This window comes from Hypanus sabinus, chromosome 9 (assembly GCF_030144855.1).
Source record: "Hypanus sabinus isolate sHypSab1 chromosome 9, sHypSab1.hap1, whole genome shotgun sequence".
NCBI lineage: Eukaryota > Metazoa > Chordata > Chondrichthyes > Myliobatiformes > Dasyatidae > Hypanus > Hypanus sabinus.
In genome coordinates, this window is record NC_082714.1 from 31,012,567 (window position 1) to 31,025,976 (window position 13,410).

Consider the following 13,410-nt stretch of genomic DNA (forward strand, 5'->3'; position numbering starts at 1 on the left):
ATGGTAGGCTTATTCAGAAAGTCAGAAGACATGGGATCCAGGGAAGTTTGGCCAGGTGGATTCAGAATTGGCTTGCCTGCAGAAGGCAGAGGGTCATGGTGGAGGGAGTTCATTCAGATTGGAGGGTTGTGACTAGTGGTGTCCCACAAGAATCTGTTCTGGGACCTCTAATTTTTGTGATTTTTTTTTAACAAACAAGGGTGGTGTTCTCAGGATTGCTGCCAGTACTACGTGATAGTGATGGTAAGAATTGGAGGAGATGGTAGTTGAAGGCGTGGCTGAGGAGTTGGTGCAGGGGGCAGGGTTTTAGATTTTTGTACCATTGGGATCTCTTCTGGGGAAGGTGGGACCTGTACAGATTGGATGGGTTGCACCTGAACTCGAGGGGGAGCAATATCCTTGCAGGTAGGTTTGCTAGCATGATTCGGGAGGGTTTAAACTAATTTGCAAGGGGGATGGGACCCAGAGCGATAGAGCAGTGAAAGAAGTGCATGGAGTAAAGCCAGATCTAAAATATAGAGAGGCTTTGAGGAAAGAGCAGCAGAATAAAGGGTATAAAGGTTGTAAGGTAGAAGGGCTAAAGTGTGTGTACTTCAATGCAAGAAGCATCAGGAACAAAGGTGATGAACTGAGAGCTTGAATACATACATGGAATTATGATGTAGTGGCCATTACGGAGACTTGGCTGGCACCAGGGCAGGAATGGATTCTCAATATTCCTGGATTTCAGAGCTTTAAAAGGGATAAAGAGGGGGGAAAGGGGAGGAGGTGTGGCATTACCGGTCAGGGATACTATTACAGCTGCAGAAAGGGTGGGTAATGTAGCAGGATCCTCTTTTGAGTCAGTATGGGTGGAAGTCAGGGACAGGAAGGGAGCAGTTACTCTACTGAGGGTATTCTATAGATCCCCTGGTAGCAGCAGAGATACCGAGGAGCAGATTGGGAGGCAGATTTTGGAAAGGTGCAAAAATAACAGGGTTGTTATCATGGGTGACTTTAACTTCCCTAATATCGATTGGCACTTGATTAGTTCCAAGGGTTTGGATGGGGCAGAGTTTGTTAAGTGTGTCCAGGATGGATTCCTGTCACAGTATGTTGACAGACCGACTAGGGGGAATGCCATACTAGATTTAGTATTAGGTAATGAACTGGGTCAGGTCACAGATCTGTCAGTGGGAGAGCATCTGGGGGTCAGTGATCACCGCTCCCTGACCTTTAACATTATCATGGAAAAGGATAGAATCAGAGAGGATAGGAAAATTTTCAATTGGGGAAGGGCAAATTATGAGGCTATAAGGCTAGAACTTGTGGGTGTGAATTGGGATGATGTTTTTGCAGGGAAATGTACTATGGACATGTGGTCGATGTTTAAGGATCTCTTGCAGGATGTTAGGGATAGATTTGTCTTGGTGAGGAAGATAAAGAATGGTAGGGTGAAGGAACCATGGGTGACAAGTGAAGTGGAAAATCTAGTCAGGTGGAAGAAGACAGAATACATGAGGTTTAGGAAGCAAGGGTCTATTGAGGAATATAGGGTAGCAGGAAAGGAGCTTAAGAAGGGGCTGAGAAGAGCAAGAAGGGGGCATGAGAAGGTCTTGGCAAGTAGGGTAAAAGAAAACCCCATGGCATTCTTCAATTATGTGAAGAACAAAAGGATGACAGGATATGTGCGTAGAAGGGTGGGTTGGCAAGTTTGCAGACAACACAAAGGTTGGTGGTGTTGTAGATAGTGCAGAGGATTGTCAAAGATTGCAGAGAGACATTGATAGGATGCAGAAGTGGGCTGAGAAGTGGAAGATGGAGTTCAACCCGGAGAAGTGTGAGGTGGTACACTTTAGAAGGACAAACTCCAAGGCAGAGTATAAAGTAAATGGCAGGATAATTGGTAGTGTGGAGGAGCAGAGGGATCTGGGGGTACATGTCCACAGATCCCTGAAAGTTGCATCACAGGTAAATAGGGTAGTTAAGAAAGCTTATGGGGTGTTAGCTTTCATAAGTCAAGGGATAGAGTTTGAAAGACATGATGTAATGATGCAGCTCTATAAAACTCCAGTTAGGCCACACTTGGAGTACTGTGTCCAGTTCTGGTCGCCTCACTATAGGAAGGATGTGGAAGCATTGGAAAGGGTACAGAGGAGATTTACCAGGATGCTGCCTGGTTTAGAGAGTATGGATTATGATCAGAGATTGAGGGAGCTAGGGCTTTACTCTTTGGAGAGAAGGAGGATGAGAGGAGACATGATAGAGGTGTATTAAGATATTAAGAGGAATAGACAGAATAGATAGCCCGCACCTCTTCCCCAGGGCACCACTGCTCAGTACAAGAGGGCATGGCTTTAAGGTAAGGGGAGGGAAGTTTAAAGGGGATATTAGAGGAATGTTTTTCACTCAAAGAGTGGTTGGTGCGTGGAATGCACCGCCTGAGTCAGTGCTGGAGGCAGATACACTAGTGAGGTTTAAGAGACTACTAGACGGGTATATGGAGGTATTTAAGATGGGGGGTTATATGGGAGGCAGGATTTGAGGGTCAGCACAAACTTGTGGGCCAAAGGGCCTGTAATATAACCATATAACCATATAATAATCACAGCATGGAAACAGGCCATCTTGGCCCTCCTAGTCCGTGCTGAACTCTTAATCTCACCTAGTCCCACCTACCTGCACTCAGCCCATAACCCTCCACTCCTTTCCTGTCCGTATACCTATCCAATTTTACCTTAAATGACACAACTGAACTGGCCTCTACTACTTCTACAGGAAGCTCATTCCACACAGCTATCACTCTCTGAGTAAAGAAATACCCCCTCGTATTTCCAGTACCAGAGGGCATGGATTGAGAATAAGAGGTCAGTTATTTAAAACAGAGTTGAGGAAGAGCTTCTTCTCCCAGAGAGTTGTGGAGGTGTGGAATGCACTGCCTCGGAATTCTCTGGATGCTTTCAAGAAGGAGCTGGATAGATAGATATCTGATGGATAGGGGAATCAAGGGATATGGGGACAAGGCAGGGACTGGGTATTGATAGTGAATGATCAGCCATGATCTCAGAATGGTGGTGCAGACTCGAGGGGCCGAATGGTCTACTTCTGCACCTATTGTCTATTGTCTATTTCCCTTAAACTTTTGCCCCCTAACTCTCAAATCATGACCTCTCATTTGAATCTCCCCTACTCTCAATGGAAACAGCCTATTCACGTCAATTCTATCTATCCCTCTCAAAGTTTTAAATACCTCAATCAAATCCCCCCTCAACCTTCTACGCTCCAATGAATAGAGACCTAACTTGTTCAATTCTAATGTGCTGTACTATTCTATGTTCTATGCTCTATTAACCTTACATCCATTCTAGACAGTTACATCACCATTTGGTAAGGAGGTGCCATTGGATAGGATTGGAAAAACTCAGCTAGCTCCATCATTGGCACCAGCCTGCCCATCATTGAGGATATTTTCAAAAGGTGATGCCTGAAAAAAGGCAGCATCCATCACTAAAGACCCCACCACCCAGGACATGCCCCCTTCATGTTGATGCTATCGAGGAGGTACAGAAGCCTGAAAACACACACTCAACATTTTAGGAACAACTTCTTCCACAGATTTCTGAATGGTCCGTGAACACTACCTCACTATTTTGCTCTCTTTTTGAACTATTTATTTATTCTTTATATATTCCTCATTGTAACTTATAGTAATTTCTATGCATTGTACTGTACTGCTGCTGCAAAGCAGAAAATTGCTTGACACTTTTCTCTGATAACAAACCTGATTCTGATACTTATATCTATGCTCAAGGAGTGACCAAGGTGTTTGGTAAGTGTTAAAATCAAAGACAAACCAACAGGGAAGAGTGTAAGAGGGATGAGTGCTGATAACAACAACAGTGACCTGTGCAGTTCAATGGGTTCTTCCTGTCTCCTTTCACGAAAAATTTCAAAGTTGGGTAGTCTTGAATATTGAATTCTTCTATAAGATCCTTTTCTTCTGATGCATCGACCTTGCCAAGTTTAGCTTCAAAATGTTCATTCTTGAGCACTTTGGCAGCATTCTCATATTCAATCAGTAAAACGTGTGAAGCGCCAGACAAAGGGGCATCTGTAACAAGTGAAAAAACAACCATAATGGTACCATATGCTCTGCTGCAAAATCAAATATGCTGTTTTTATTCTCAAAGTTTATTATGCAATCAAATGCACAATGACAGCCAGAGTAAGTCTTCCTGTATGAACTATTCCTTTTATTTAATTTTCATCTAGTTACACTAAAGATTTACTTAGAGAGATTTTACAATTAGGTGATAAATTGATCTATTTAATCAAAATCAAGGACAAAAATGGTAAATACACACCACAAGTTGGGCGGTGTCTGTGGAAAGAGAAAGAGTTATTATTTCATATTCTGTTCATCAGAACTGGGAAAAAGAGCAAACAAGTTATTTCTCAGAACCAGGATAGAGAGAAACGTTCTATATAAGCATTGCCTGTTCTAGTTTAGAATATCTGATTAATATAAGGTTGGTTTGATGTGTTTCCAGTGACGAAGTTACCTTTATTCCCCTTGTAACTTTTGTCCAAAGATTCAGTAACAAGCTTTAAAAACTATATAATCACAGTTTTAATCATCTAATTATTTTAAATGGTTGAGTTTATTAAGTTCATTAAGTCCAGGGCCAGCACGGTAGCATAGCAGTTAGCGTAACGATTTACAGCACCAGCAATTGGGTTCAATCTGCACTGCTGTCTGTAAGGAGTTTGTATGTCCTCCCCATGACTCACATGGGTTTCATGGATTCCTCCCACATTCCAAACAACGTATGGGTTGGGACTAGTAAGTTATGGGTATGCTATGTTGGCGCTGGAAACATGGCAACACCTGGGGGCTGCCCTCAACCCATCCTCGGACTGCACTGGCCATTCATGCAAATGACATCAATATATATGAAATCACCCAAAACACAGTGGTTAAGTGTTCTAACTCAGTCTTCAGATCTGATGTCTTAGTAATCATATGCTCTGATTATTATCTTTGAGACTTTTATACAATCCAAAATTACTCCGATGGATTTGTGGTAGTAAATGTGACAAAGGAAGAAAGAGAAACACAGTAAACTACTGACCTATTAGCCTAACATCGGTGAGAGGGAAAATGCTGGAATCTATAATGAAGGGTGTAATAGTGAACCAGTACATATGGTGTATTTGGATTTTTGGAAGGGTTTCAATAACATCCCATAAAGGACGTTGATCATTAACGTTAGCGCACCAACTATTCTCAAACTACATTATTTAGTTGAGGATCCCAAATGACATATTTCCAAGTTAATACTAATTAAGTTGGAATTATGAGTGCAGATGAAGACGCCTTGAGAATACAAGGGAATATGGACAAACAGGGTTAGAGGGTTAGAATACAGCAGATGGAACAAAGTGTGCCTCATTATTATCTTGCAACTTATTGTTTACCTGCACTGCACTTTCTCTATAACTGTTACGCTTTATTCTGCACTCTATTGCTTTTCTTTACTCTATCTCAGTGTGCTGTGCAATGATTTAACTTGTAGGAATGATATGCAAGAAAAGCTTTTCACCGTATACCAATACATGTGACAGTAACAAACCAATTCCATACATCCCACCTCTCTCAGATGTTCTGGGAGTCTCCCACAAATTGATAGCAGCTCCCTGACACCCGCAAATGATATACAATATCCCAGAAATCGATTTTTGGGAGAGCGGGAGAGGGAGAGGGAGAGAGAGGGAGGTGAGCTTAACAGGCGTCATTCATTCATTAGCATGGCTAACATTATTTAAAGTAGCTGGCTAGCTACTAAGGAGCCTCTCTATTGTAGACATCCCACCTCTCCCAGGAGTCTCCCACAAATTGATGGCTCTACCTCCCTGAAATGAGTTTTTGCAGGGTGGGCTGTCTGCAATTCCAGTTCTAATTTCAAAATATGGAAGAATGTGAAGTTATCCACTTTGGTGGAAGTAACTGAAAATCAGAGTGTTAAATAGAAAGAGGGTGGTGTTGATATTCAAAGGAACCTAGACATGCTTATACATGGGTCATGGCAGGCCAACAAGCAGGCAAAGTCAGTGATCATGAGGGTAAATGGATTGTGGGCTTCCATTATTAAAGGATTGGAATACAGGATTAAAGAAGTCTGACTGCAATCGCTTGGGGCTTTGGTGAGATCTCACCTGGGGCATTGTGTGTAGATTTGGTGCCGTTATGTAAGAAAGCAAGTAGAGGACAAACAACAAAGACTCACCAGGCTGATCACAGGTTTGCCATCTGGGAAGTAGTTGAATAGACTGCATCTGCATTCTCCAGGGCTTAGAAGAATGAAAGATCTCTCCAAAAAATTCCAAAATTCAAGGCGAGACGCAAGGAAGACGCTTTCCCTGGCTGGGAAATCTAGGTATAGGAAGTCCAATTTTGCAATAAGGTTTAAACGGTTTAGGATTGAGATGAAAAAATTTGCAGAGAAGGAATTCTCTGATCTGGGGGCTCTGTGAAATATTGGGGAAACTTTGCCAGGGGTGGTGTTTAGAGGTGGTAAGATGTAAAAGAGCAGACAGAACTACGGTAATCAAACCTGCCTCTGGTCAAGTCTTCAGTCTCCTTCCTGACTATTTTCCCGGATCCTATAACATTCCTGTCAAGTAACTATAAATCGGAGATAGCCTTGTTGCTTCCAGTTCAGTACTTTTGCTTATTGAAGAACATTTGTTATTCTGATTTTTTTATTCTTTATATCCTATTCTTCATTTACCAATTACATATCTGTTTGTCAGTTGCCATTTTGACAAACTTGTGTGTCAAGAACTACTTCTCTTTCAAAAACATAACACAAAGAAAGATATCACAGAACCCTAGAGAAACTTTAACCAATAATAACAGGAAAGGTCCACAGTGGCCAGAGCAGTAGTTCGCACATATTGATATCACGTCAGATTTTGTGGAAAAATACTGAAAATTAATCTACCAATAAAATTGATGAGATTATTACTACAGATTTGCAAGGATAAATTATTTGGTTCTTCTAAAGCATGAACCTGTTTTCTTTTAAAAAAGAGTATGATACTTACCAAATCTTAGCACTAGAGACAACGGTGACATTAGCAGGCACTGTAGCTGCCATGTTGACACACTGGATATGATTGTCAACACACCTCCACAGATGTATGGGAGAGAAAGGAAGGATAACTGTGAACCTTGGATGTAAATCTGAATCCTTAGAAATCAAGGCTATTCATTCTGAGCCAATCTACACCCGTCCTCACTAGTTTTGTATGGAACAAGACATACATCAACAGATCACTTGCAATACCAGAGGAGACAACACACTGGACCATTGTTACACCAGCATCAAGAATGCCTACCGTGCTCTTCCATGCCCTCATTTCGGGATGTCTGATCACCCGGCTGTACTTCTACTCCCTGAGTACAGGCAGAGACTGAAAACTGCAGCACCAGCAGTGAGGACCAAGAAGGTTTGGACAAGGGAAGCACAGGAGCACTTACAGGACTGCTTTGAATCAGTGGACTGGTCTGTACTCAGGGATTCATCTTCAAACCTGGATGAGTATGCTGCAGTTGTTACTGACTTCATTAAAACCTGTGTGGATGAGTGTGTGCCCACAAAGACATACTGTACATTCCCAAACCAAAATCTGTGGATGAACCAGGAGGCACGTCATCTGCTGAAGGCTGTGGCATTCAAGTCTGGCAACCCAGGCCTGTACCAGAAAACCGGATATGATTTGTGGAGGGCTATTTCAAGGGTGAAGAGACAGTTTCAAACGAGGTTGGAGGTGACATTGGATGCACGGCAACTCTGGCAGGGTCTGCAAGACATTACTTCCTACAAAGTAAAACCCAATATCATGAATGGCAGTGATGCTTCACCACCAGATGAACACAATGCCTTCTATGCACACTTTGAAAGGGAGAATATATCTACAGCTGTGAAGATTCCTACTGCGCCTGATGACCCTGTGATCTCCATCTTATAGGCTGATGTTAAATGTCTTTAAAGAGAGTGAACCCTCACAAGGTGGAAGTTACCAATGGAGTACCTGGTAAGGCTTTGAAAACCTGTGCCAAACAACTAGCAGGAGTACTCAAGGACATTTTCAACCTCTCTCACGGCTACAAGCGGAAGTTCCCACTTGCTTCAAAAAGGCAACAATTATACCAGAGTCAAAGAAGAATAATGTGGGCTGCCTTAAAAACTATCAGCTGGTAGCACTCACATCGACAGTGGTAAAATGCTTTGAGAGGTTGGTCATGACTAGACTGAACTCCTGCCTCAGCAAGGACCTGGACCCATTGCAATTTGCCTTTTGTCACAATAGGTCAATGGTAGACGCAATCTCAATGGCTCTCCACGCAGCTTTAGACCACCTGGACAACACAAACACCTATGTCAGGATGCTGTTAATCAACTATAGCTCAGCATTTAGTAGCATCATTCCCACAATCCTGTTTGAGAAGTTACAGAACCTGGACCTCTGTACCTCCCTCTGCAATTGGATCCTCAACTTCCGAACCAGAAATCACAATCTGTGCGGATTGGTGATAACATAAACTCCTCACTGACGATCAACACTGGCACATCTCAGGGGTGTGTGCTTAGCCCACTGCTCTACTCTCCATATACACATGACTGTGTGGCTAGGCATAGCTCAAATACCATCTATAAATTTGCTGACGATACAAACATTGTTGGTAGAATCTCAGGTGGTGACGAGAGGGTGTACAGGAGTGAGATATGCCAACTAGTGGAGTGGTGCCACAGCAACAATCTGGCACTCAACGTCAGTAAAACGAAAGAGCTGATTGTGGTCTTCAGGAAGGGTAAGATGAAGGAACACATACCAATCCTCATAGAGGGATCAGAAGTGGAAAGAGTGAGCAGCTTCAAATTCCTGGGTGTCAAGATCTCTGAGGATCTAACCTGGTCCCAACATATTGATGTAGTTATAAAGAAGGCAAGACAGCAGCTATACCTTATTAAGAGTTTGAAGAGATTTGGCATGTCAACAAATACACTCAAAAACTTCTATAGTTGTACTGTGGAGAACATTCTGACAGGCCGCATCACTGTCTGGTATGGAGGGCACAGGAACAAAAGAAGCTGCAGAAGGTTGTAAATCTGGACAGTTCCATCTTGGGCACTAACCTACAAAGTACCCAGGACACCTTTAGGGAGCGGTGTCTTAGAAAGGCAACATCCATTAGTAAGGACATCCAGCACCCAGGGCATGCCCTTTTCTCACTGTTACCATCAGGTAGGAGGTACAGAAGCCTGAAGGCACACACTCAGTGATTCAGGAACAGTTTCTTCCCCTCTGCCATCCAATTCCTAAATGGGCATTGAATCTTTGGACACTACCTCATATTTTTTAATATACAGTATTTCTGTTTTTACACATTTTGTTTTTATCTATTCAATATATGCAATTGATTTATTTGTTTATTATTATTTTATTTTAGTTATTATTTTTTTCTCTGCTATATTATGTATTGCATTGAACTGCTGCTGCTAAATTAACAAGTTTCACGTCACATGCTGGCGATAATAAACCTGATTCTGATTCAGATTCTCACATAGCACGCGCATAACTTACTCTTTTTGCGTTACATTACAAGAAGATCTAACGAAGGACAACTGGGAGGGAAAAGCCAACAAGAGCATGACGCAGAGGAAAAGAAACTGCAAGTTCTCAGAATAAAGTGCTCATTACTTACCCAGAATTCCCATGGTATGTGGGGATACTGTATGTTTCAGTCAGTGATTCACTGAGTCATACATTATTAAAACAAGCTCTCCAGTTCACCAACTCCACACTGACCATCAAGCACCATTTGTACAGATTCTACACTGATCCCATTTTATTCCCCCGACATCTCCGTAACTGCCCTAGACTTACCAGCCACCTACATCTATTTGGTTTTCACACTGGCCATTTAACTTGCCAACTGACACTTCTTTGGGATATTGGAGGGAAGTGGAGCACCCAAGAGAGACCAACGCGGTCAAAGGGAGAATGTGCAGACTCTGTACAGATATTACCAGAGGCCAGGATTGAATCCAGCTCACTGGTTGTGTAGTAGCTGCCCCAGAATGCTGCAGTCTGTGGTTGACGTTTCGTTGGGAGGAAAATAGGATGCCACTGGCTTTCTGACATAACCAAGAGCTTTATGATGCTTCCCATGAAGCTCTGAATTAGCTTATTTGCAGTTTATACTGAAGCCCAGGTGTTCTGCTGCTCTGACTGCTGTTTTACAGTAAACGGAGACTTTGATGAACTTATGGATATGTTCATAAATCCAACCACATAATTGGAAGCAACAGCTTTGCATCCACAGAGATCCTGGATTTGGATTCATTTTATTTCATCACATGAACATTAGAACATACAGTGAAATGAGTCATTTGTTTAAACAGCCAGCAGAACCCAAGGATGTGCTGAGAGCAGCAGGGAGGGTATCACTGCACATTCGAGCACAAGCTTAGCATGACCAGAACACTCACCAGAACAACACAGAACACACCAAAACATAGCACAACAAATAACAAGGCAACATCAGCAAAAGAGGCTTCCCACTCATCATTCCACATACACAGTGCTCCAATCCCCAGACAAACAGTCTCTGGTCTCCAGCCTCCAGCAGACCCAGAGCTTTGACTTTCCCGCTTAACTCACAAATTCAGGGCTCTGCCTCAATCTCCACACTTCTGATCATCCTTTAGGCATTGATCTCAGGACTCCTTGACAATTTCAGCAGCTGAGATTTTTTTTGATGGCAAAGTAAGCGGGGTCTCAAACAATTTGCTTCCCACTCTCTTTAACAGAGCCACGGAAAGATGTTTCCTGCCCCAGGTCAGTCCACCTCTAGCTGCAGGGATGAAATTTTAGGTGCCTCCATTAGCTCAGAGGACAGGGGCAGCAGCAGGGCAGAAATGGGCAGCATTTTAAGAGAAGAGACCAGACCAGATGAGACCCTCACTTTATGCAGAACCTTAGTAAGCTGGTGTGTAAGCAAAGAATCTTTCATCAAAAGATAATGAGCCAGCCCTACCAGAAACTGCCCAAGGACCCTTAGTCACACTACTACTACTACTAGGCCTCCATAACATAACAGAAATTAATCACTGCCATCATCATCTATGGCAAAAAGTCAGTCCAGGAGGCCATGAGGTATCACTGTAAAGCCACCCTGGTCATGTCACAAGCAAGCATACATCAAGTGACTTGACTGATGCACAGTTCTTTGTAGGTAACTAGGGAAATTCATTTTTACTCAGTGCTAAAGTGATGTGGCAGTGACTGAGGATCTGGTTTTATGGAACAGTTAGCCTTCTAAAGGCTTGGATGCTGTTTTTCCTCAGAGGAGAAAGAAACGTAAGGGTTTTAGGATTGTACGAATAAGAATTTGCTGAGGGCAGATGTGGGTTGTGCTTCCTTTAAGTAGAGTTAATTGCGAAGAATAAGCTGGAAGGTTTCTCAGCTAGAAAGTGGTAAGGCATGTCCAAGGGACACTAGGGCAAAAAGAGAGAAGGAACAATATTTTAAGATTTGGTCTCATTCATGGAAGTGAGAAAATTGAATAGTGTGAGTATCATTCCCCTCCATTTGGTTTCAGTAGTCATTTTGATGTTGCTTGTTTCTATGTTGACCCCCAATGGCTCAGCTCTTCAGCTCCGGTATATTACAAAGAGTTTTGTAGGTGATATTCTGAGAACTTGCAGTATCTTTTCCTCTGTGTCACACTCTGGTTGGGTTTTCCCATCCAGCTGACATTTGTTAGATCTTCTTGTAACATAGCACAAAAAGAAGATTAAGATATCCCTTCTCTTTCCTATCTCTCCTCACAACTTGCCCATCACCCATTCTGGCTCACCACATTCTTGTCTTTATTCCATGGTCTATTGTCTTTTCTTATCATTCAATCCTTCCCACCTTCCAGCTTCACATTGTTCCCACTTCCCTCTCACTCACCGGATTCCCTAGCACCTATCAGAACATGCTTCCATCCCTCTCACACCCGTTTATTCCAGCTTCCATCCTCTTTCTTTCCAGCTCAGATGAAGGGTTTCAGCCCAAACAGTGACTGTTCATTTCCCTCTGCAGATGCTGCCTGACTTGCTGAGTTCCTGCAGCATTTGGGGTGTGTTGGTTCATATATGCCAGCAGACAAGTGAGTGAGTGAACTAAGCTCTAATCTTTCCCTAATGCAGGTACCACCCTGCCTGCTGCTGTCTATGGAAGCCTCTTTCTCCTCAACAGCACTAATTTAGTCTCTCACAAAACTAATATGGTCCATAGCTTGTCCTCATCTTTCTACACATTTTGATCCTTTAGCAAAAGTGGTTTCCTCCCTTTAAGACATCGAAGATCACAATTTTCAACAACTCTCAAATTCTAATGCCCTTGCATATCCTTCTCTCTCTTCACTTTCCTCTGATCCCAACTCTCCCTCCAGTTTTACCCTTGCACATTTTCATTACCTGAGGTTCTCCTTTGTAACACTGAATGATCAATCCTCAGCAGAAACATCAGCTTCATCCCTCGGCATTGCTAGCTAAATAAACTCCTTGTTAAGTTGCTGTTCTCAGTGACTCATTGCCAGTACCATCAGGAGTGCTCATCTTCAGTGATAAGAACAGCATCTTCTGACTCCACACACTACAGCCACCAGGATTTAACACTGAACTCAATGATTCCAGCTAACAAGGTTTTCTAGTTTGAACAGACTGATTCTAAGGAAAATCATTAACCTCTCAGGTTAACACCATGCTTTTTCACTCAACAAGTGTTGTCTGATCTGTTGAGCATTTCAGCTGTCGTACATTGATTGATTTGTTGATTGTGGAAGATCACAATCTGTGCGGATTGAAAATAACATCTCCACCTCATTGACAATCAACACTGAAGGATGAGTGTTTCACCCGCTGCTCTATTCCCTCTTACACCCATGACTGTGCGACTAGTCACAGCTCAAATGCCATCTATAAATTTGCTGATGATACAACTATTGTTAGCAGAATCTCAGATGGAGAGGAGAGGGCGTACAGCAGCAAGATATACCAACTAATTGAGTGGTGTCATAGCAACAGCCTTACACTCAGCATTGGCAAGACCAAAGAGCTGATTGTTTACTTCAGAAAGAGTAAGTAAGACAAGGAACCATTAACCTATCCTCAAAGAAGGATCAGAAGTGGGGGGAGTGAACAATTTCAAGTTCTTCGGTGTCAGTATCTCTGAGAACTTAACCTGGACGCAACATAATGATGCAGCTATAACTCATTAGGACTTTGAGGAGATTTGGTTTGTCACCTTAAACACTCAAAAACATCTCCAGATTTACTGTGAAGATTATTCTGACTGACAGCCTCACCACCT

The 13,410-nt window shown here is 42.6% G+C and overlaps 1 protein-coding gene across 1 annotated transcript in view; it reads right to left on the bottom strand.

Annotated features, from left to right (window-relative positions):
* Positions 1 to 12,573, bottom strand: part of LOC132398975 (protein disulfide-isomerase-like) — a 29,543-nt gene extending 16,970 nt beyond the window's left edge. The window contains exons 1-2 of the mRNA XM_059978811.1: positions 12,516 to 12,573; positions 3,884 to 4,090 (exon numbers count right to left, since the gene is read on the bottom strand). Of these exons, the coding sequence (XP_059834794.1) occupies positions 3,884 to 4,090; positions 12,516 to 12,573 (265 nt within the window). The remainder of the gene's footprint in view (positions 1 to 3,883; positions 4,091 to 12,515) is intronic.
* Between the last annotated feature and the right edge of the window lie 837 nt (positions 12,574 to 13,410).